We start from the raw sequence: 21,759 nt of genomic DNA on the forward strand, positions 1-21,759 counted from the left end.
GTGTGAGTGAGACAGTTCTTGGGTTAATGCTCTCTTTCGGATCGCGTTTTTAGATTGATTTAAATGTTCAGGGTATATTGATTCCACTTTATGTGTACCAGTGCCCACACTGGTAAATTACCAGTGGTAATGAGGTCTGATGGACAGTTGCTGTTTGTACATTTGTGGTACATACAAGTACAAACACGTTATAACTTGGAAGCAATTAGTGTTTGATAAAATGCTTGTATACCGATTATTAGAAAACGAGCATTTGGGTCTGCATTATTAAAAAAATATCTGTTAAACAGGTAGTAAACCCAGGCTAGATAAGTAGATAGACCACAACTTATTAATAAGAAGAAAAAAACCTAATGTTATGTTTTTTATGTTGTTCGTAAGAAAATAAAAGTTATTCTTAAAATGTTGTATTTCATTTTTACAAATGATTAGATTACATATATTATTCACATACTAACTGATTTTTAACAGATCAGTCTCACATTCACAATTCCTTCACAATTTAACAAAGTAATTAATTTCTAATTAAAATAGTTAACGATCTAGCAATCATCGAGTCTATACATAGTTACAGTTCACGTATCAACCAAACCACTTAGGCAGTTATCATACCGTCGCTACAACCAGAAATCGCCTTTATGCCTTACTGCCTTATAAGGAAAGAGCAAAAAGTGGGGGAGCATCAGATATGCCATCTCTTCTCGGTTTTCTCGCAGTCAGCCCTGAGCACAGTTCTGAATTGAGCAAGATGGCGCCCTCTCTTCTTCGCTGAAGGCTGCGAGCGTCTCGTCCGCGGAGATCTGGTTCTCTCTGCGGGTACCTATCTTACACGACGTCTGTATAAGAGAGAGACAGACTATGCGTCGTCTCGTCGCGCAGTTCTAGCCCTGAGCACAGTTCTGAATTGAGCAAGATGGCGCCCTCTCTTCTTCGCTGAAGGCTGCGAGCGTCTCGTTCGAGGAGATCTGGTTCTCTCTGCAGATACCTATCGTACACGACGTCTGTATAAGAGAGAGACAGACTATGCGTCGTCTCGTCGCGCAGTTCTAGCCCTGAGCACAGTTCTGAATTGAGCAAGATGGCGCCCTCTCTTCTTCGCTGAAGGCTGCGAGCGTCTCGTTCGCAGAGTAGATCTGGTTCTCTGCGGGTACCTATCGTACACGATGTCCGTATAAGAGAGAGACAGACTATGCGTCGTCTCGTCTCGCAGTTCTAGCCCTGAGCACGGTTCTGAATTGCGCTAAGATGGCGCCCTCTCTCTTGGCCCGCTCCTCTTTGCTGAAGGCGGCGAGCGCTCGCTTCTCGTCCGCGGAGTAGATCTGGTTCTCCTTGCGGATACGTACGGCCTCCATGCGACGATGTCTGTGGACAAAATGGTGTTATTAAAATGTTTTGTTGGGTAAATTCTGGACTTCGACTGAATAACGTGACGTAATGTGAACATCTGTAACCGTATATACCCTTTTCAAGCGAATAAATGATTTATGATTTAAGTTATGATGTTATAGCCTACGCCCTACTGAATGAGGGTCTACATCAGGGATGTTGCGGATGCAGATTTTTCGACATCCGCGGATGCGGATATTTAAAGCTTCACATCCGCGGATGCGGATGCGGATGTCAAGATTTGGTACTTAAAAAACGTCCGATATTTTATTTTTAGTCATTTTTATTAAAAAAAACGAAACGTTTAGTATTTGAGCAAGAATATAGGTGCGTTTTATTTAATAAACAGTAACTTCGGTAAGGTCGACATTTCGGGATCTAGACGATTTCGTTATTATATAATGACTTGGTCGACATCCGCATCCGCATGACCTCCGCATCGATTTTATGCGGATGCAGATGCAGATGCGGATGTTGAAAATAATGCGGATGCGGATGCGAATATTTGCAACATCCCTGGTTTACATGGTCAAGATAGGAAACCATATGATGATTGCACGATGAAACCGGTGAGTAACCTGCTGCCACTCATGACGTATCCCACGCTCTCGTAGGCCGCGATCTCTAGGCTGGTGAGGCCGATCTCCCCGCGGCGGGGTATGCGCTTGCCGTCGTGCACGAAGGCGGCCATGGCGGCGCCCTCGCCCGGCAGCAGCGCGCGCCCGAACTCGCGCAGCGGCGCGCCGCCCGCCGCCGCGCCCGGCGCCGGGCCCGGGGCCGCCTCGGCCTCCACCGATGGTCGGCCGATCACTTCGTGCTCTTCTGAAATTATATAGACAAATATTACAGACATTTTTTGTTAAATCAAAATCCGAATATTATATTTATATATATTTTTTGACGACCGGTCTGGCCTAGTGGGTAGTGACCCTGCCTGTGAAGCCGCGGTCCTGGATTCGAATCCCAGTAAGGGCATTTATTTGTGTGATGAGCACAGATATTTGTTCCTGAGTCATGGTTGTTTTCTATGTATTTAAGTATTTGTATATTAAATCTATCGTTGTCTGAGTACCCACAACACAAGCCTTCTTGAGCTTACCGTGGGGCTTAGTCAATTTGTGCAAAAATGTCCATTAATATTTATTTATTTATTCCGATGTTCGGGCGATGACTTCATATTCTTCTGAAATCATACAAAAATATTTCAGAAATATTTTTTGTTAAATAAAAATTCGATAATTGGATGCCTTTTCAAGTATTGCACAATGACTCGGCGGACTTTTTTAGGATTCCGTACGCAAAGGGTAAAAACGGGACCCTATTACTAAGACTCCGCTGTCCGTCCGTCCGTCTGTCACCAGGCTGTATCTCACGAACCGTGATAGCTAGACAGTTGAAATTTTCACAGATGATATATTTCTGTTGCCGCTATAACAACAAATACTAAAAACAGAATAAAATAAAGATTTAAGTGGGGCTCCCATACAACAAACGTGATTTTTGACCGAAGTTAAGCAACGTCGGGCGGGGTCAGTACTTGGATGGGTGACCGTTTTTTGATTGTTTCGCTCTATTTTTTGTTGATGGTGCGGAACCCGGAACGCGAGTCCGACTCGCACTTGGCCGGTTTTTTTAAGTTTAAGATTATTTTAAAGAGCACCCAAACATGAAAATGAAAATGAAAAAAGTTTATTGTATAAATTTAGACATACAGTAAATCACGTCCCTGTGTCCTGATCTAGGAAACCCTGTGTTACAGGACCCAGTTTCGTTACTTATACTAGTTTCTTAATCTATATATTGGTAGGTACAAATTGTACAGAGAGTTACACTGTGTGTGTGTGTGTGTGTGTGTGTGTGTGTGTGTGTGTGTGTGTGTGTGTGTGTGTGTGTGTGTGTGTGTTAGTGTGTAAAAATGCATACTATAATATTTATGATAAGGAAGTATTATTTCAATGTTATTATTATAAATACATTAGATTAAGGTAGTCACAAAAAGTTGCAACTTACTTCCTTTCTCGAGCCAGAGTTCTTCGCCCGAGCTGGAGTGGCCGGGGGAGCTCCTGGACTTCTTGGCTTTCTTGCGCGCCTTCTTCACCTTCTTCAGCTTCTTTTTTAGCTTCTTCAGCTCCTGCTTGGTGTCCTCTTTGTCTTTGGACTTTTTCTTTTTCTTGTCTTTGCTTTTCTTGTTGTTTTCTGGTTCAGATTCTTCATCAGAACTGAAAAAAGTTCTTGTTTTAATTTTATACATATATTTGAATGCAATAGTGTTTTCATTAGCCTAACATCATTTTATAACATTCTATAATTTTAAGTAATAAATTCAACTATTTTTATTTAAAATACAGTTTATGGGCAAACTCTAATTGCCCAATCCCATGCTCAACATGCTAATACCAAAGAGTTCATGCACTGCTCTACTGCCTAATGAAGTAAGTTTCTAGTTGTCTGTACTGGGACTGTGAGGAGCACTTGGATGTCTACCTTAAGCCAAATCTAATTGCCGCGCGATATGGAGACGGGGCTTTAGAATGTTTTTAGAATGCAATTATTATTATTATTATATAATTATAGGCGAGCAGCTATTGAGCTGATGAGCCTATGTCACACAGTGTCCAGTGTTATATAGTTCAAAGTTTGTATAGTCATATCACTTCACTAGTAATCATCAGTCTAACTTATTGCTTAAAAGCCAATTGTCCAATCTGTTTTTAAACACATTGACCGAGGGGGCAGTCACAACAATTGTTGGCTTATGCATGCTATCAAGTTGCTATAATATATATTATGGTACTCACTCTGGCCTCTGTGGTGACTTGCCCCACACAGCAGGAACTCCCAGCTCGCCGATGCGCTCTCGTTGCTCGCGGCGCGCGTCCAAGAAGTCATCTTCTTGTGGTTTGTAGCGTCCACGCCCGCCTACACCTGTGCCGCCGCCTGTGCCGGTCGCACTACTACCTAGGCCTGGAACAACATCCACAATATAAGCACTATTTTAAACAAGCAAAATGCTTGAAAAACAATGTTTTATGCAAAAAAATCTAACCCATTTCTTAAAAATGAATTGATTGCCACTATATTCACTAAAATACCATTAATAAAATTATATACAAATGGTTAAAGTCCCAAACACTAGCTTAACACATTCACTGCCAGGAACCCACCTGGTGGGCGCTCGTGAACTTTGCTCAGATGCTGGACAACCCGCTGGGCAGGTTATTTTATACACAGCTATAGACGACCGGTTTCTGGGGTAGTGCGCCGTTTATTGTCTGGCAGTGAATGTGTTAACATAAAATTCTATTACCTCCTCCAAATCCTCCACTAGAGCCAAAACCCCCGCCTGAGCCCAGCCCGCCTCCACCACCACCGAAATCTTTGTACGAGCCACGAGTCCTATCATCCCCACGGCGCTCATTTTCCCTGTCCTTGTGAGGCATGTGCGATCTCTCCCTGCTGTGACTACGCTCTCTGGGCTTCCGATCTCTCTGGCGGTCCTTGCTGTGTTTGTCTCTGCTACGATCTCTTGTGCGCTCTCTCCGGTCTACACTTTTGTCTCTGTGTCGATCTTTGCTTCGCTCTCGAGATCGGTGCCGCTCCTTACTCCGGTCCCGCCCTCTGTCGCGGCTTCTGCGGTGCTCGCGGCTGCGGCTGCGGTGCCGCGAGCTACTACGATCTCGATCTCGGCCCATGTGTGTTTGATTCACAAATCCCAAATAAACAAATTGAAGCTTGTATTACAAACTGTTATTATATGGTCGAAATGTTTGGTGTAAGAAATTTCAGACGCTAGAATTATTTCTTGAATAAGAAAATACTTTAAAAGGCTATTTCATTTCAGTAGATTTTGGCGATATCCTTTTTAACCACAAAATATTACGACAAGTTGTGAATAAAATATGACAAGAATACAAAATTGACAAAATTCATTTCACACGATTGACAAGACAAATGGCACAATACGTTCTATTTTACGGTGAATATCAAGGTGCGTCAGATTTTAGATAAAATTATTACTGGCTTAGGTAAGACTAAATTATATTATGTAAAAATATGTTTATAACTATATAAAACAAGTAATAAAGTAAATTACATTTATATAATTATACAGTACATATGATTATAAAGTCATTCTCCATTCTAATCGCAGCATGCGTGAAAGGATATGTATGTAATATGCAAGTTCGATTTTGCGTTTTGTTTCACTATTTAAAACATTTCAATTTCAATCATCTTTTTTCTACAATATTTAATAAATAAAATAAGAGTCATTCAGCATATCAAAGTTTCAATGTATATTTTAAGGACTTATTTAATATAAATTTGTAATAATTAAGTTATAAATATATATTCGACGTTTGGTTTCATACTAAAAGTTTCAATCAATAGACATTTACGTCACAAATGACGTCACGTTTGTTGATATGTGCGGTTGATTTGATCGCCTATCGCCTCTCAGTGTTAATATTTTAAATACTGAATAAAGAATGCAAATATGAAGATATCTACGCCCCGATATACAGTTTGCCTTTTCTTTCAACTGACTTTTTTGCTCTGTGATTTAATATTTAACTGCGCTAGCCTTTTTCCCAGAAGTCGCGATGGGCTCCTCGTATTATTTATGTAAGAAGTCGAGCAAATACCTACTGTGAATATTTTACAAGAGAAGTGACGGTAACAATAATTTGTATTTATTCAGCTTCCAGGACCTGTTCCTTGTGCTGTCCATCACGTTGCTGCTGATGACTTTCTTTTCCACCTATTTATTTCAGGTAGGTATGATTTTAATAATATGAACGTTGTTTCAATTTATATTTTTTTACGTATTCTAACCGATATGATACTACCCTTACGTTGGTGCCAGTGAAAAAATCCGGATTCCAATTTTTTTTCTTCCCAAATTTGAATTTAATTCAAGACTCGTAAAATGTATTTCATTAAACTATTGTATTTTGCCTATCCAGGCAGGTCTGGTGGAAGTGCTAGCGCGTCGTTTCCGCGCAGCTGGGTGCGCCTGTGCTATATACGCCGGTGTGTGTGCAGCGCTGCATGCTGCGTGTCTGCTGCATGCTTCTTCCACGCCCGGCCCGAGCTCCTCGCCAACATTAATGCTGCTGTTCACACTGCAGCGGTGTTGTGAGTATAGATTTTACTGATACTTTGCCAAGGCATGCAGCTTTAGGAATTATTTTGGAAAGGTTTCTTGAACTTGAACACAAACAGTGGTGTACTTTAGCACTCTGGCCTATAATCAAATATTTAAAAAAAATGTGAATCTATATTTATTTATAATGATTTCACAGCCTAGCCTGGCACCACAAGCCATATCCGTTTTTAGCCCTTGGTTTATATATGCCCCTATTTACCAGGTGTTGTATTCAAATATATCTCATATTTGTTTGTTTGGCAGTATCCCCATGGTACTACTTCCTATACAAGCGCGCGGCACTGCGAGTTAGCGATCCGCGGCTCTATGAAGACGTGGACTGGCTGCCGCGCCCGCAGGCCAGGGACCCGCCCTAAACTAGCACTAATTATACCATCGTAAATAAAACTGATCATTTGATATCTTATTATGGAAGGTTTGATTATGATCAGTTGAATATGTTGTTCTAAGCACTCTATTGTTTTGTGCAGCAAATACATACGTTAATTAAGAGCTATATATGTAATGTAGGCCTAGACAAAATGAACTAAATAATTGTGAATAATTGTGTTTGTTCTTTGACTTGTTTGTCTTAGCTTAGCACAATGAAAGTAAAATCTATACCTATATAACCTGTGTTTGTATATCACAGATGCTAAAAAATGACAGCTTGATGGGCTCATTTTTACTACTCACAACTACTTATCAATCCTGTTTTTGTATTAAAATGACTTGATAGTTTGTTCGTTCATATTTGTTCTTAAATGAGCGGACAGGCTATTCAGACCAATTGATAATATTGCTGCAGGCATGCAACTTATTTGTATTAAAGTAACTAAATAAGAAGGTAAAAATATTTAGTCCTAAAACTACGCTACATATATTCTACCAGAAAACTAGCACACAACGCGCAACTACTTTATTACATACAAATACATGAAATAGTAAGGGAAATGATTAGTCACTATGTCTACTAGAAGTAAAAAAAAATGTTTAGTTCCTTCTTCTATCATATCATATGAAGTATTGTATAACTTCTTCACATAATAATGTCACTGCCTCGGCAAGGGCGCCTTTCCTAACATATTTTTTGTGGAGGAATTGATCTCATATCTTGATAATTTATTAATAACATTATAGATAGGATGTTAACTGTTTTCTAATAAGATTCTATTTCATGTGAAAGATTTCATGTGGTGTTGAATAAAGCAAGGCATTCGTGTATTTATTTTACTTTTCCTAATGACATACACACTACTCCTTCTTAGGCTGCGTTTCCACCAGAAATCTGCAAATTCTGCGAGGATGCGTATCGAGGGATGCGTTTGTTAAGAACCAATAGAATCACTTCATTTACCTATCCTCACGACACGGAGCTCTAGTCGGCAATTTTCTATTGCCACGCATCCTCGCACATCTCTGATGGAAACGCAACCTCAAACCGTAAAGATCCCACTTAAATTCTCTTAAAAATGGTATAAAGCCCCGTCTTCATATCGCGCGGCAAGCTATCGAACATTGGCTCGCGCGGCAGCCGCGCGCAATGGATACCGGGTTGGCTCGCGAGCCAAGTCTCTGGCTCGTGAGCAAACCCGGTATCCGGTATCGGTATAACATTGGCGCGCGCGGCTGCCGCGCGAGCCAATGTTCGATAGCTTGCCGCGCGATATGGAGACGGGGCTTAACACAACATACAGTTAAATTAAGGGTCTAAAGTTTTTAATAAATCTAATAGGTATATGTTTTGTTTGAATCCATACTTTATTGAAACAGACTTATTTACAACATTACTTAATTTTAATTTAGCAGAATCTGTTAAATGATTACGATCAAAATTTCTTGATAGACGAAAGATTCTAAGCAAGGTTTGAACATTGAATTATTGCTCGTTTTTCCCATCTTAATTCTTACTCTAATTTATGTCTATTCCATATGAATCTTAAAGTGTAACCTACCTAATGAAAATCTACTACATTTTGTATGTATGGAATTATATCACTGCCCTGACATAGTCAGGTGGTTTTTTGTTTTATATTATTTTAGGATCACTATGGAATAGTCAAAGGTGCAAAACTCCTGAAAACAAATCCTAGACCGTAGGTATAAAGATTCTTGAGAAACCAATAATTCCTATGCAGGCAAAGTATGATTTATAGACCGATATTTACGATGTAAATAAATACACTCTGTGAACTTTGCTTTAAGGGTCAAATTTGATTGCACTTTCGCAAAAAGTTACATTTATATATAGCAAACTTAAATATGATTTTTGTATAACAATCTACAATATTTCGGCCCTAAAAAGGGTTAACAAGAACGCGATTTATGAAACATGATGATTTTATTAAAAGTGTCTTGATAGTTTTAGCACAGACGACACTAAGTTTCAAAATCCGGTATGGAGTAAGCATGTCGTAGAGTGATATATGAGTGGGCGTCACGTACACCGAAGGCTCAGGTTGGAGTAAGTATGTAATTGAAGTGATGAGCGGGCCTCCCAAAGACCTTGTGCAATCGTACAGGCCTCATGTAGGCCTCGTGGGGCCTAGAAGTTGGCGCGACACAGCGGGCAGTTGGATTTGCTCGACGTTTGGAACCATTTGCGCTGTGGACACAAACAGAATATGTCAGAACACAATAATCGCTACAATAAATTCAACTATTCTGGTGGTGCACCACGCACGCAAAAGTATGTTTAAAAATGAACTTTAATAGTTGCTATATAGGGCTGCGCATGCGGTAAAGAGTTAAGTAGATACTTAAGTTTAAGTTACCTATCAACTACCTAGCTTGCATATACATAAAGCTCGGAATAATAAACCAACAGGAACCGCCATTAACAGGCGTTCCCCTCTGCCAAAAGTCGGCGGCCGCCGGTCAAGGAGGTTATATAAAACTAGTTGCCATACGTCATACGCCATTCAGCAAACGTCAGTCTAAGCGGAATGTTAGGAGCAGAAAATGCCGAATTGTAGCGTTTTCTCCTGTAAAAACCGATCGGAAACATCTAGCGTACTTAAAAACACGTTTCTTTTCATATGTAAGTACTATTACATGTAAATATTATGAAATAGTGCACTAATTTAGCAAAAAACTAAAAAACATTGTCAATCTGAAAGTGATACCACTTCATGGTACTAGATCTAATTTAGGGTAAAATTTAAAGAAGACTTTCTAAATATTCATTAGGTATACCTAACTTCTAATTTGTGTTGCTTATTGTTATATAATTTATATAACACATTATTTTTCTATAACACCTTATTTTTATATCAACATAATCCATTCAATGAAATAAATAGTATAAATCATAAATAACGTGATAAGTATTACCGATATAGGGTCATTGTGCAGTTTCCGTCCATGCTCTAGGTAGTCTCTAGTTTTCGTCCACATGACAGATTAGCAAATAACATATTTGATATTTAATTTGCTACTTGCCAAATACATTTTTTATGTAGATAGATATATTGTCTCGACATTAAGGATTGCATTAAGTCCAAATTTGTGCAGCAATGTAGATTTATATTCAATTTCGTCAAGTGGACGAAAACTAAAGCTGGTCGAAAACTAACGCACCTACCCTACTACTGTTTGAAAATTCATTTTTTCTTTTTCTTTCTCATTCATTCTTTATTCATCATTTCTTCTATTCATTTCATCTCATTCTATCGTATATTTTTTATTTGACATGTCCAATGTTTGTATTGTAATTTATTTATTTTAAGGTATTTACTGCCGTCATTTTCCATAAATAGGCACTTTTAATTTATTACTCTGGTATCACTCTACCATAGTTAGTGATGAGACACCATAAAAACCAATATCGATAAAATCTATATGAACATTATAAATATATTGTTATTTTGATTTATTTTTTTAGATTTCCAAAAGATGCAATAAATTTTAAACATAAGCAGTTTCAGCTTATCAAGCCATCGAAAACCTAAAAATATTGCAATATCAGTCACGTTTTAAATATCTAAGAACTGCATAAGTAAGTTTGTAATTCCATATAAATATATGCTATTACAAAGTTACTGTTGCAGTTCCTACAAATAGTAGGTAAAGTAAAGGTACACTACGATGTATGTACGATGTGAGTATGAATAAAGATGTGTTTAGTTATGATATGTGTATACATAGTATGGGTATGAGTACCCGAAAGAAGGACTGTCTACAAAAAGAGATGAGATCCCATCAAAAACATTACATGTAAAAAGGTGCAAGTCTCGCAACGCTTCTACTACAAAAAAGTTTTCACATGTAATGCTAATGTGAAACCAAGTCGGTTATTTTAATCAGTGCCAGGGGGTGTTAAAACCGTATCAATAAGATATCTTTAATTTGTAATACATATCATGACTTGGCAATCGCACATAATGCTTTACTCGTACCGTACTCGTAAATATATGTAATGCTCAAACTGCAACTAGCGTTATGTTCAAATTAGAATTATTTTTAATAGGTGACGATAATCCTTATGTCATTATGCAGCCGTGCGATGGCCAAGTCATTATACGTATTACAAATTAAAGATATATTATTGATACGGTTTTAACACCCCCTGGCACTGATTAAAATAACCGACTTGGTTTCACATTAGCATTACATCTCAAAACTTTTTTGTAGTAGAAGCGTTGCGAGACTTGCACCTTTTTACATGTAATGTTTTTAATGGTTATAATTGACTAAAGAAGACAGTTAAAATTCAGTCAATAAAATATCGACAATATTATCGACAAGTCCCTCGCACTTCTACGTTTACTTAGAACTGACATCATCTCGTTCACGGACAGGGTTGTCTGTGTTTGTTCTTGTATTTGTGTGAATATAGTTTATGCTAGTGTTTGATAATTTTGTCGTGTGCGTGTGTAGCGACGCATGCAAAAAATGCATTAGTGTTTACATTATTTGTGTGCGTTCCTCGCCCCCCGCGCCGAAAACGGCAGAATTTTTCACATAGAAATTAGTGCGTGTCACCACTCCATATTGGATTATTACTCCGAGACATAAAGGAGCCTCGTCTGCCAACAAACCACTCTGTGGTTTGGCAGAAGAATATATGTAATTAGTTGTAAGCAAGATCTCTGAATAAACGTTTTATTTATTTTTTAATTATTTTTATTTTTTATTTACTACAACAAATATATAGGTACTGTGAGATAAATGCGACCCGTAAAGGAGAACAGCGGGATATGATATAATTATGCAAACATTTTTGCTCAAGCTGAACCCGGGACGCTTCGCGATGACAATCAATGATCAGCGGTCGGCAACCCGCGGCCCGCGGGCCGCATGTGGCCCGTGAACCTGTCACTTGCGTCCCTGGCTATTTTGTATGTAATACTGACAAACGACAATGTCTGATAAAGTCATAAATATTAACAACGTGCGGCCCGCGTCAACTTCGTTAACTACTATGTGTTGAAACTGTATCTTGAAATCTTATGAATTTCTTTAGTACTTCACAGTTTGACTTAATTCACCAATAGATGGCGTTAGTAGTAGCGATTTTGGAAATTTATTATGGTTATTTTTGATGGCAATTAACACTAAAATATTTGTAAAATTATTTGGAATAACGTGTATGTCATATTTTGCATTTAAAGTCACAATTTAGCTATTTGTTGTTAAAGAAAATTAATTACCAAATAAGTCAAAAGATGGCACTTTGTTCCCAACGCGTACTTTCTACAACGCGGTGTTAAGATTTTTCTGGGTTTAATATAGGGTCCGAGGAACAATAGGTCGTCAGTTCAAAATTCAAATCAAGCAGTGAGTGTTATATACAGTGTGTAGTAGTAGTAAATAAAATGGTGGTTTTATACAGTGTGGTGTTATTTTTGGACCTCGTACACTACATGGTCTAATAAAACATGGTCTTCTCTTCCCAGAGTGTCACTTGCCTACGTCACAATAACATTGCCACTTTATTTCAACATAACATGTTACATGGGTACATTATATCTATGGTTAATAAGTTAATTTATTTCTTTATAATTTAATAATTTTCATTTATATGTATTTTTTCCTAAATTTTACAATAACACGTCATTTTTAATTATTCATTAGCAATATCTTCCGATTCACGAAAGAAATTTCAGACGTTCGGGTAATTCTGTTTACACTACTGGCAACACAGGATAGCGCTTTCACATTTGACAATCCGCCATTTTGTCCCTGACCGACCGTCCTTGTCGAACACGTGTTAATTGTTATTCCCTTCTCGCTCAGTGTCAGCAGTCGCAGTGTTTTCCAAACTTTTCACGTCGCAAGCTTCGTAATTAATGTTTTGTTACGAAAATGGTTGGCTGCTCTATTCGGAACTGTAAGAGTAGGAGTGAAAAGTGCAGTATAGATTTGTTTTATTTTACTATGTTTCTACATGAATAACTTAAAATTAATGCCGTTAAAATAATTTTCACTGTTGGTTAAAATTCTCCCACATTTTAAAGTTTGAGAACCTGTAAACAGCATGATGACGTAGGCAAGTGCCAGTTAGGTCATTCGCGAATCTCGGAATAGAGTACCAGGCGGAGTATATTATTATACCATGGTACACTATGTGGCCCTTGGCAGCTAAAAGGTTGCCGACCGCTGATCTAGACTCACCAGGCACTCGGCGTGGAACTTGTTGCGGCACTGGTGGCAGGCCACTCTGGGCAGGCGGCCCGTCGAGGGCTGCAGGCGGCAGTAGCAGATGTAGCACTGCGGGGAGGCCTCCACGCGTTTGGCGACCGTGTCCATCCACATGCGGATCGCGTTTAGGACTGTGCCGTTCTGTAATTAAACGGTCGGACACTTTAATTCGACGTCTATTTCGTAAAACATCTTTGAAAGAGGACTTAACAGTCGGCTGAAACTGCAGCCTATGTCACCCGCGCCGTAAATCTATTAATTAAATAGACTCATCCTTCATCCTAATCGCCTAGCTTCTTGGAGGATATAATCAAACGGAGACGCCATGTCTGTAATTTTCTGTACAAAACAGTCTGCCGATTTTTGCGGGGGAGGGGAACGTCAAATGTATGCGTAACGTAAAAATAGCCATGTCAGATAAACGTCAGTCCGTACATTGTGTATGACCGTTGACCGCCTATTTTCGACAGAGGGGAAAGCTTGTTAATGGCTACTCCGTTTAGTTGTATCCTCCAAGGGTCGGACACTTTAATTCGACGTCTATTTCGTAAAACATCTTTGAAAGAGGACTTGACAGTCAGCTGAAACTGCAGCCTATGTCACCTGCGCCGTAAATCTATTAATTAAATAGACTCATCCTTCATCCTAATCGCCTAGCTTCTTGGAGGATATAATCAAACGGATACGCCATGTCTGTAATTTTCTGTACAAAACAGTCTGCCGATTTTTGCGGGGGAGGGGAACGTCAAATGTATGCGTAACGTAAAAATAGCCATGTCAGATAAACGTCAGTCCATACATTGTGTATGACCGTTGACCGCCTATTTTCGACAGAGGGGAAAGCTTGTTAATGGCTACTCCGTTTAGTTGTATCCTCCAAGGGTCGGACACTTTAATTCGACGTCTATTTCGTAAAACATCTTTGAAAGAGGACTTGACAGTCAGCTGAAACTGCAGCCTATGTCACCTGCGCCGTAAATCTATTAATTAAATAGACTCATCCTTCATCCTAATCGCCTAGCTTCTTGGAGGATATAATCAAACGGATACGCCATGTCTGTAATTTTCTGTACAAAACAGTCTGCCGATTTTTGCGGGGGAGGGGAACGTCAAATGTATGCGTAACGTAAAAATAGCCATGTCAGATAAACGTCAGTCCATACATTGTGTATGACCGTTGACCGCCTATTTTCGACAGAGGGGAAAGCTTGTTAATGGCTACTCCGTTTAGTTGTATCCTCCAAGGGTCGGACACTTTAATTCGACGTCTATTTCGTAAAACATCTTTGAAAGACGACTTAACAGTCGGCTGAAACCGCAGCCTACGTCACACGCGCCATAAATCGATTAATTAAATAGATTAATTAAATAGACGTCGTTTAATCGTGTCAATAAATACTCGCGGCGTCTTTATTAACAATTTTCGGCTTCGCTTCAAATCGTCACTCGGGCCACTCGCCTTTTTTGATCTCTCTTAAACAACGGTTGCATAATAGTATTTTATGCAACCGTTGTTTAAGAGGGGTCAAAAAAGGCGAGTGGCGTGGGTAACAATTTGAGGCGAAGCCGAAAATTGTTAATAAAGACGCCACGAGTATTTTTTGACAGTTAAACAACGTTGCATACAATACTTTTTCTACGACCAAGCACCTACTTTGAAATAAAATTGTAAATTTAACAAATATTTTTCATGTCATCTAGTGGACTTCTACCTACGGTATCTACCTGTTTTTAGTGATTCTTGTGCTATTACTGATATTTCTTCAGGCGTAGACACTTAAGTTTTTGTCTTCATCCATTTTAACTTGAAAGACACACTATTTTTTTAACACAAAAGTTAAGTTTTCTTCGACAGGCACAATAGTATTCATATTCAAGATTCACAATATTCAAGAAGTAGCAAAGAATGGAGGGTACGAGTGGGAAAAGAATGAATGAAATTAAAAAAAAACATGTCTATGGTTCACTTATTTGTCAGATATGACATTCACACCCATAAGCGAGAGCGAGAAAGATATATTTCTTTCTCGCTCTCACTTATGGGTGCGACGAACCAAGGTCGCGTTGCGGTGCGACAGTGTGTTATGACTATAAGGTTGACAACAATGTATTTTTTAAGTGGCCATTACACGAAGTATTGTAAAAGAGCCAAAAAGATACTGCGCGTATGCACAAATGCTTTTTTAGGGAATAGACTAAAGACTTGTCTTGACAACTTTAAGATAGGGTTTTAAAGATGTGTGCACGACCCTTTAAATGACAAATAAAAGTACGGGAGTAGAAAAAAATTATAAACAGCAGAAAAAACATAGAAAGGAGAAAATGCCTCAAAAGGTGTCGTCTCAGCGACCACATCTCGTTTATCTTTGTAATCATAATCATAAATCTTTATTTGCGATAGATATAGTATATACAAGATCTTAGGCTAATTTACACAGGTCCATATATCTAGGACTTAAATAAGTCATGCAAATTTTACATTTTTAGCTTAGTCGCTAAAATAACCTATGTTAACGACATACTCACATTATTAAAATATTCCGTGGTACTATAGAAACATTTGTTAACCAGCCAAGTAAATAGTTTGCGCCTAAATGTTTGGCATATAGTTAAGGAATGGCAAGTTACCTGGTAAGCGAGGTAAACAGCGAGCCAGTGCGTGCTGTGGTGCGGCGCGCGGGGGGCCGCGACGCGCGGCGGATGCAGCGGGTGCGCCGCGCCCAGCGACACGGACAATTCCAGAGGACGGTCTTCTACCAGGTACGTCACCACCACCTCGTTGGTCGACGGGTGGACCGTCACCTGTGGCAAGCGTATCATTTGTGTTACCTGTGCTTCGACAACTTATGAATATGACCAATAGTGTTGTAGTGGGTGCGCTACGCGTACACTCACACTCCCTTGGTTTAGCCCTATATAAGCTTTTACATGACGTTATTCAAGATATTATAGATCGATACTCCAAGCAAATTGTTTCATTCAACGTCCCACATCACATGGCGATCCTGCCAGTGCGGCCTTGCGCTGCACTGGCGGCGCGCCGCGCCAGGCAGAGAACCAAAAGCAAAATTCATCTTTAAATTAAATATGAAAAATAATTTATGGACAATTGTGATAACTATAAACAATAGTGAAATTGACAGTGGACAAATTTAAATACTGCGAAGTGGACTTTATTTTTATTTCAAAGGCAATTAACTATTAACTACTATTAAAATCCGTGGAACTGTTTGAACACTTATAGTGAATTGGTTGCTGGAGCTTTACTTCATCAATTTGTGCTTTGATAAACTAGTGACAATGGACAGTTGGACACATTTCATTAAATTATTTAATTAAGTTAAGTTATATATACTAGATTTACAGTCATAAAAAGACGAAGTGCGTGAACAGTGACTCTCCTTCGATCGTGAAATAAATTCGTTATTTTCAGAAAGTGTAAAATCTTAACTACTGGTGACTTATGGACAAAAATTTGGATGGACAGAAAATAATGGTTAAAGATGGTCTATTTCAAAGTTATGTAATAAAAAGGCGGGATTTGTAGTGATGGTGTTGGTATGCTGCTGGGCGTTGTTCGTGTCGTGAGGCCGAAGGATGGGTGCTAAATAGAAATAAAAAGGATCGGCACAGACGACGAGAAATCCATCATGTTAAAATGAAAGAGTGCTTTATTGATACAGTTATAATTTCGTAGATTTTTTTTTCTGTTCTGAAGTTGTATTCCTAAAATGTGTAATACCCAAAGTTATGTAGTTAGTTGTTATGTAGTAAAAAAAAATATAGGTATTCTAGCAATTTATTTGGCTTAAGGGTATAGGTAGGTACATGACATACTTTCATCCTTGACAAATATGGCACATGACGGCGGCGCGTGCACTCCATACAAGGATTCGCAGGCGTCGTCTGTTATTTCATCTCAAGTTTCATAGTCTTCGTACACAGATTTAGATCATTTAAAATTTATTGTAATAAAATTAAATTTAAAGATTAATAAGTAACACTGAAATTATGTTTCAAGTTTCAGATTTAAAAATATGACAGTAGGTATGTCACGTAATATGTTACGACTTTATCCATATACATTTAATGTTTAACTTTCATAGATTAAGTTTATTTTTACTTCGAATTTTTAATGTTTTTTCTTAATGATGTTGTTTAATATTGTATCAGTCTAGACATTTTTTTTATACACGGATTTGACATAAGAAACATACAAAATAATGACTTTTATATTAATGGATATGACTTTTAAAATAAAATGAGGTATTATAAAGAATAATATTGAATTGAATTAGGATTAGGAACAGAGTTTGCGGGTATTCGGTATGTTTAAAGTAAAGTTTAATGTTGGATTTCAAGGGTTGAATTAAAAGGTCTGTAAATATGTTTGTAACTGTGTGTATGGAAAGTCCTAAAGAAAGTTTGGTTTTTGATTGTTTTATGAGTAAAATGGAATTTGTTTGTTATTAGAAAAGTGCGTTAGCAAAATGATTGGGAAAACTAAAACAGATAAGTTTTTCAAAGGACGATTAGCCTGATCAACTAAGAGTTGTTGAAATTCTTATTTGTTGAAGTTTTCATGGTGTGTTATGTGGTTGATTTTTGAATGTGTTTCTTTTTGTGACAGTGAAATATGAAAGAAAATGAATAGAAAGAAGTATATATACCTATCGCATCTTCGGTGGCCCGAGAGGCGGCCTTGAGCGATTAGGTTAGCAAGGGTACGCCAGGATACAAGGCAGGCACGGAATCCTTGGATGTCTGACCATGATTCGGTCGAGTATCAATTGTGGAGACACCTTGGACACATGGAAGGATATGATGTAAGGAAGTGTTAAAAGAACTGCCTGAATGTGAATATAAATATATGTATGTGTGCGCGCGCAAAAATAAAATATCCTTGTATCCTGAGCCAAATAAATAATTATAGTAAGGTCGGCCGACCACAAAGGTAAATGCGTTGTGTACCCTTGCCGTAAAAGAGATGCACGCTTTAGATGCACACTTTATGAAATAATTTAGTAAATATATGTAAATGATGGAAGTACTGACGTGTTTAACTAGTGAGTAGGTATACCTAAATGAAATGAACTTAAAAATAAATGCTTGCAAGAACCATGATATGATAAATTAATGAAAAAGAAACTACGTACGAAAAATAACAAACATGGACAATTTTTTTTATTGTATTTTTTAGTGTTTTTTTTAATATTGATTTTTGAACTTTTACTTGATATAAAAATGTTTTCTTATTACTATTATGAACTTTCTTTGTGTGAATTTAAAATTATTTTATCGAATATAATTATGCTAAAAATAAGCGATACATATTATGTGAAAGTTTCGTTTCGTCATCAAGGCACGAATTTGTAATTAAGTGATTATAATGAGAATTTCAAAATTAGAAACTTTTTGTTTGTGTTACTTATCTTAATGCCTTATTTTAATTTTATTATCATATAAAATTACAACCATGAATTATTGAACCATAAATGTTACAGGTTAAATAAAAAAAAAATAGATTATTGAGTGTAACATATTATATTACGGTAATCTATTTTTTTTTTCTCAAGGAATGGAGATGTAGTGGGTGCGCTACGCGTACACTCACACTCCCTTGGTTTAGCCCTATATAAGCTTTTACATGACGTTATTCAAGATATTATAGATCGATACTCCAAGCAAGTTGTTTCATTCAACGTCCCACATCACAGTGTTGATGTGGAAATAAATTATATCACGTAGCGCCAATGATCTTTTCATGTGTCGTAATTTAAATCGCCCGTTTTGGCACGACGTTTTTCTTTATGTCATAATTTAAATTTTGTGCTTCTGCACCAACAGTCGACATCCGCTCTTTAATAATTGAAGGCAAGATACGACCATAGAGAGTGCCGCAAAACTTGTGCGGCCTCAATAAAGTCATATTTTAAAAACTGATGCCATATATTCAGTTTCACTCGTGGATATAGAAAACGACACATTCACCGCCGGCGCCAAGAACACACTACATGTGTTTATTTCGTAGTGAAAATGGGGCGATCGGCACTAAAAGTGTTAATCAACTGCGGGGACAAAGTAATCGTCTAATTATGTCTGTCAAACTCATAATTTGGAAAGTATCGCCATATATTTAGCTACCTAAGTAAATATAGCATCGCATCTTATCTTTGCACCTTTTAAACCTTTCGCGTCCTTAATCACTCGTGTTTCCGGAAGCTTAAATAGTCTCTCGAACATCCGGGCGACCCCGGCAACCGGTTTCTCTAAAAAGTTACCGAGCACATATTCAGCTTCCGTAGTAGATAGCGCAACAAACACTTTGACATACCTCGGCGTCCTCTAAACCTTCCGCGCCCGCACTGACGGCCGTCAGCTGCTCTTTGATGAGGTGCGGCGACACGTAGGCCTTCAGCAGCCGCTCGAGCGCGCGCGCCGCCCGCGCCGGCGCCGCGCCCCACCAGCCGCGCAGCGCGCCGCCCGCCCAGCGCGCGCCGTGGCACACCGAGCGGCACGACAGCCGCCCCACGTCCAGGGCTGAGGGGGGATCTAGGGGGAATTCTATATTTACAAACACTTGAAAAAGAATGCTTCCCATCCTTGACAAATTCCCGATTTAAAACGCCCTTGAAATTGTATTGTGTAGGATAATTCGGTGCTCTTCAATGAAGTAGACGGTTTGACGTATATAAAGTATAATCAGCTTCCACAAAAATGTATATATATAACAGAATTTAGTATGTTTAATATTGAGGTACAAGGCAGCGCTTGATCGTGCCGTGGATGGATAGGTAATGTCATTCAAAAGGTCATATGTACTCCTCCCGCGCGTCTGACCCCTCTCTCGTCCAGCAGCTAGGTAAGGGTGAGTGTAGACATATTGTATTAGTATTTTATGCAGCCGTTGTTTAAGGGAGGTCAAAAAAGGCGAGCGGCGGGAGTAACGGTTTGAAGCGAAGCCGAAAATTCTTAATAAAGACGCCGCGAGTATTTTTTGACACGGTTAATCGACGTTGCATACGATAGTTTTTCTACGACCGAGCACTTCCTATGAAATAAAATTGTAAATGTAACAAATATTTTTAATTCAAGAAGTAGCAAAAATGAAGGGTACGGGCGAGAAAAGAATGAATGAATGAATGAAATTAAAAAAGAACCCATGTCTACGGTTCACTTACTTGTCAGAGATGACATTTAAAATATGGTTGGCAACACTGTATTTCATTCAATATTTTTTAAGTGGTCATTACAAGTATCGTCAGATCGCCAAAAAGATACTGCGCGTATGCACAAATTCTTTTTTTAGGCAATAGACTAAAGACTTCTCTTGACAACTATAAGGTAGGGTTTTAAAGGCGTGTGCATGACCCTTTAAATGACAAATGAAAGTACGGGAGTAGAAAAAAAAATTAAACATCCATTTGTAAGGTTCCCCGTAAAACTTATTTTTATTTTTATTTTTATTTTTATTAATTATTACATATACTTAAATGAATTCTTTAATAATTATATACTTATACATAAATTGAACTAATTTATTTTATTGTCGACGTTAAATTTAACCTATTACTTTGTAAACTAGTTAAAATGAAAAATATTTTTATTAATTGTTAAATTTTTAATTATTTTTCACTAATTTACTTTAGTATTAAGTTTTAGTTAAGTACATTGCTATGTACCCTAACGGGGTTCATGTGAACGCTAGCTGTAAAATGCCCTTTGTAAGACCTTATGTAACACATGATTATAAACGCAATAAATGAATTATGAATTATGAACTGACCCCGGACGGAGAATTCAGGCGGGGTCAGGAACATGGCGGCGTACTGTGCGGGGGCGGGGGCCGTGCCGCTGTCCTGCGCGTGCGCCGCCACGGCCGCGGGCAGCAGCCGCAACGCGCACGCCACCAGCACCTCGGCGTGCCGAGGCTCCCTGTAACGAAACATAATTTGGATTTTGGAGTGACCGGCGATTCGTGATTAGTTAATTACGTCGCTAAAAACATAAAATCTAAATTTTTAGCATATTTTAAAGCACATAAAACTGATCGAAGGATTTGGCTTGCATCGCTCCGACGAATTTTAAGTAGTCACATTATACCTAAATTCTTTAGGCTAATCTATACGACTTTATATTACGATCATCAACTACTTATTAAATACAGACAAAAATCATCATCAAATATCAATACCAAAATAAATTCATCACAAACTCAAATAAATATTGGGAAGTAAAGATACAATGTCAAAGCCCAACCACAGCTAGGCTATGTCTTTAGGCTTGTCTTTAACCTTTTCAACGCTTTTCCCATGCTAAAATGTGGCTTATACGCCAAATGGTTGCAATATGAAGAGCGAAAATAAACTTTATCTGTCAGCAGGAAAATTGCTTTGACAGCGTCCGTCATAGCCTTTTTAGTGGCTGTTGGCGTCATGGGCACGACAGCACTGGACGACTTTAGTGGCTCTTGGCGTTGAAAAGGTTAAAACTACGCAACGGATTTTGATGCGGTTTTTTTTAATAGATAGAGTGATTCAAGAGAAAGGTTTATGTATAATTTGTTAACCCGTGCGAAACAGACG

At 38.3% G+C, this 21,759-nt stretch overlaps 3 protein-coding genes across 3 annotated transcripts in view; 1 reads left to right on the forward strand and 2 right to left on the reverse strand.

The window, feature by feature from the left end:
• Positions 1–1,176: 1,176 nt before the first annotated feature.
• LOC134649800 (NKAP family protein CG6066) lies at positions 1,177–5,247 on the reverse strand. Its single transcript, XM_063504628.1, has 5 exons — positions 4,694–5,247; positions 4,185–4,350; positions 3,397–3,605; positions 1,965–2,208; positions 1,177–1,362 (listed from the first exon to the last, which is right to left on the reverse strand). The coding sequence occupies exons 1-5, from the start codon at positions 5,076–5,078 to the stop codon at positions 1,188–1,190; spliced, it is 1,179 nt and encodes a 392-aa protein (XP_063360698.1). The 5' UTR covers positions 5,079–5,247; the 3' UTR covers positions 1,177–1,187.
• A 534-nt stretch (positions 5,248–5,781) lies between these two features.
• On the forward strand, positions 5,782–6,926 carry LOC134649801 (transmembrane protein 138-like). The gene is made up of 4 exons (XM_063504629.1): positions 5,782–6,009; positions 6,086–6,158; positions 6,351–6,522; positions 6,797–6,926. The coding sequence occupies exons 1-4, from the start codon at positions 5,882–5,884 to the stop codon at positions 6,907–6,909; spliced, it is 486 nt and encodes a 161-aa protein (XP_063360699.1). The 5' UTR covers positions 5,782–5,881; the 3' UTR covers positions 6,910–6,926.
• A 2,069-nt stretch (positions 6,927–8,995) lies between these two features.
• Positions 8,996–21,759, reverse strand: part of LOC134649719 (E3 ubiquitin-protein ligase listerin) — a 45,040-nt gene continuing 32,276 nt past the window's right edge. Inside the window, exons 29-33 of the mRNA XM_063504550.1 lie at positions 20,961–21,109; positions 19,509–19,726; positions 15,803–15,976; positions 13,148–13,315; positions 8,996–9,137 (exon numbers count right to left, since the gene is read on the reverse strand). Coding sequence (XP_063360620.1) covers positions 9,078–9,137; positions 13,148–13,315; positions 15,803–15,976; positions 19,509–19,726; positions 20,961–21,109 — 769 coding nt within the window. The 3' untranslated portion in view covers positions 8,996–9,077. The remainder of the gene's footprint in view (positions 9,138–13,147; positions 13,316–15,802; positions 15,977–19,508; positions 19,727–20,960; positions 21,110–21,759) is intronic.

Source organism: Cydia amplana, chromosome 7, assembly GCF_948474715.1.
Source record: "Cydia amplana chromosome 7, ilCydAmpl1.1, whole genome shotgun sequence".
Classification (NCBI taxonomy): Eukaryota; Metazoa; Arthropoda; class Insecta; order Lepidoptera; family Tortricidae; genus Cydia; species Cydia amplana.

Coding starts and splice junctions, on each gene's coding strand:
- LOC134649801 (XM_063504629.1), top strand. CDS start 5,882: ATGAAGATATCTACGCCCCGATATACAGTTTGCCTTTTCTTTCAACTG. Junction 6,010..6,085: donor GGGCTCCTCGTATTATTTAT/GTAAGAAGTCGA, acceptor GTATTTATTCAG/CTTCCAGGACCTGTTCCTTG. Junction 6,159..6,350: donor TTTCCACCTATTTATTTCAG/GTAGGTATGATT, acceptor TTGCCTATCCAG/GCAGGTCTGGTGGAAGTGCT.
- LOC134649800 (XM_063504628.1), bottom strand. CDS start 5,078: ATGGGCCGAGATCGAGATCGTAGTAGCTCGCGGCACCGCAGCCGCAGC. Junction 3,606..4,184: donor AAGTCACCACAGAGGCCAGA/GTGAGTACCATA, acceptor AACTTTTTTCAG/TTCTGATGAAGAATCTGAAC. Junction 1,363..1,964: donor TACGTCATGAGTGGCAGCAG/GTTACTCACCGG, acceptor TTTTGTCCACAG/ACATCGTCGCATGGAGGCCG.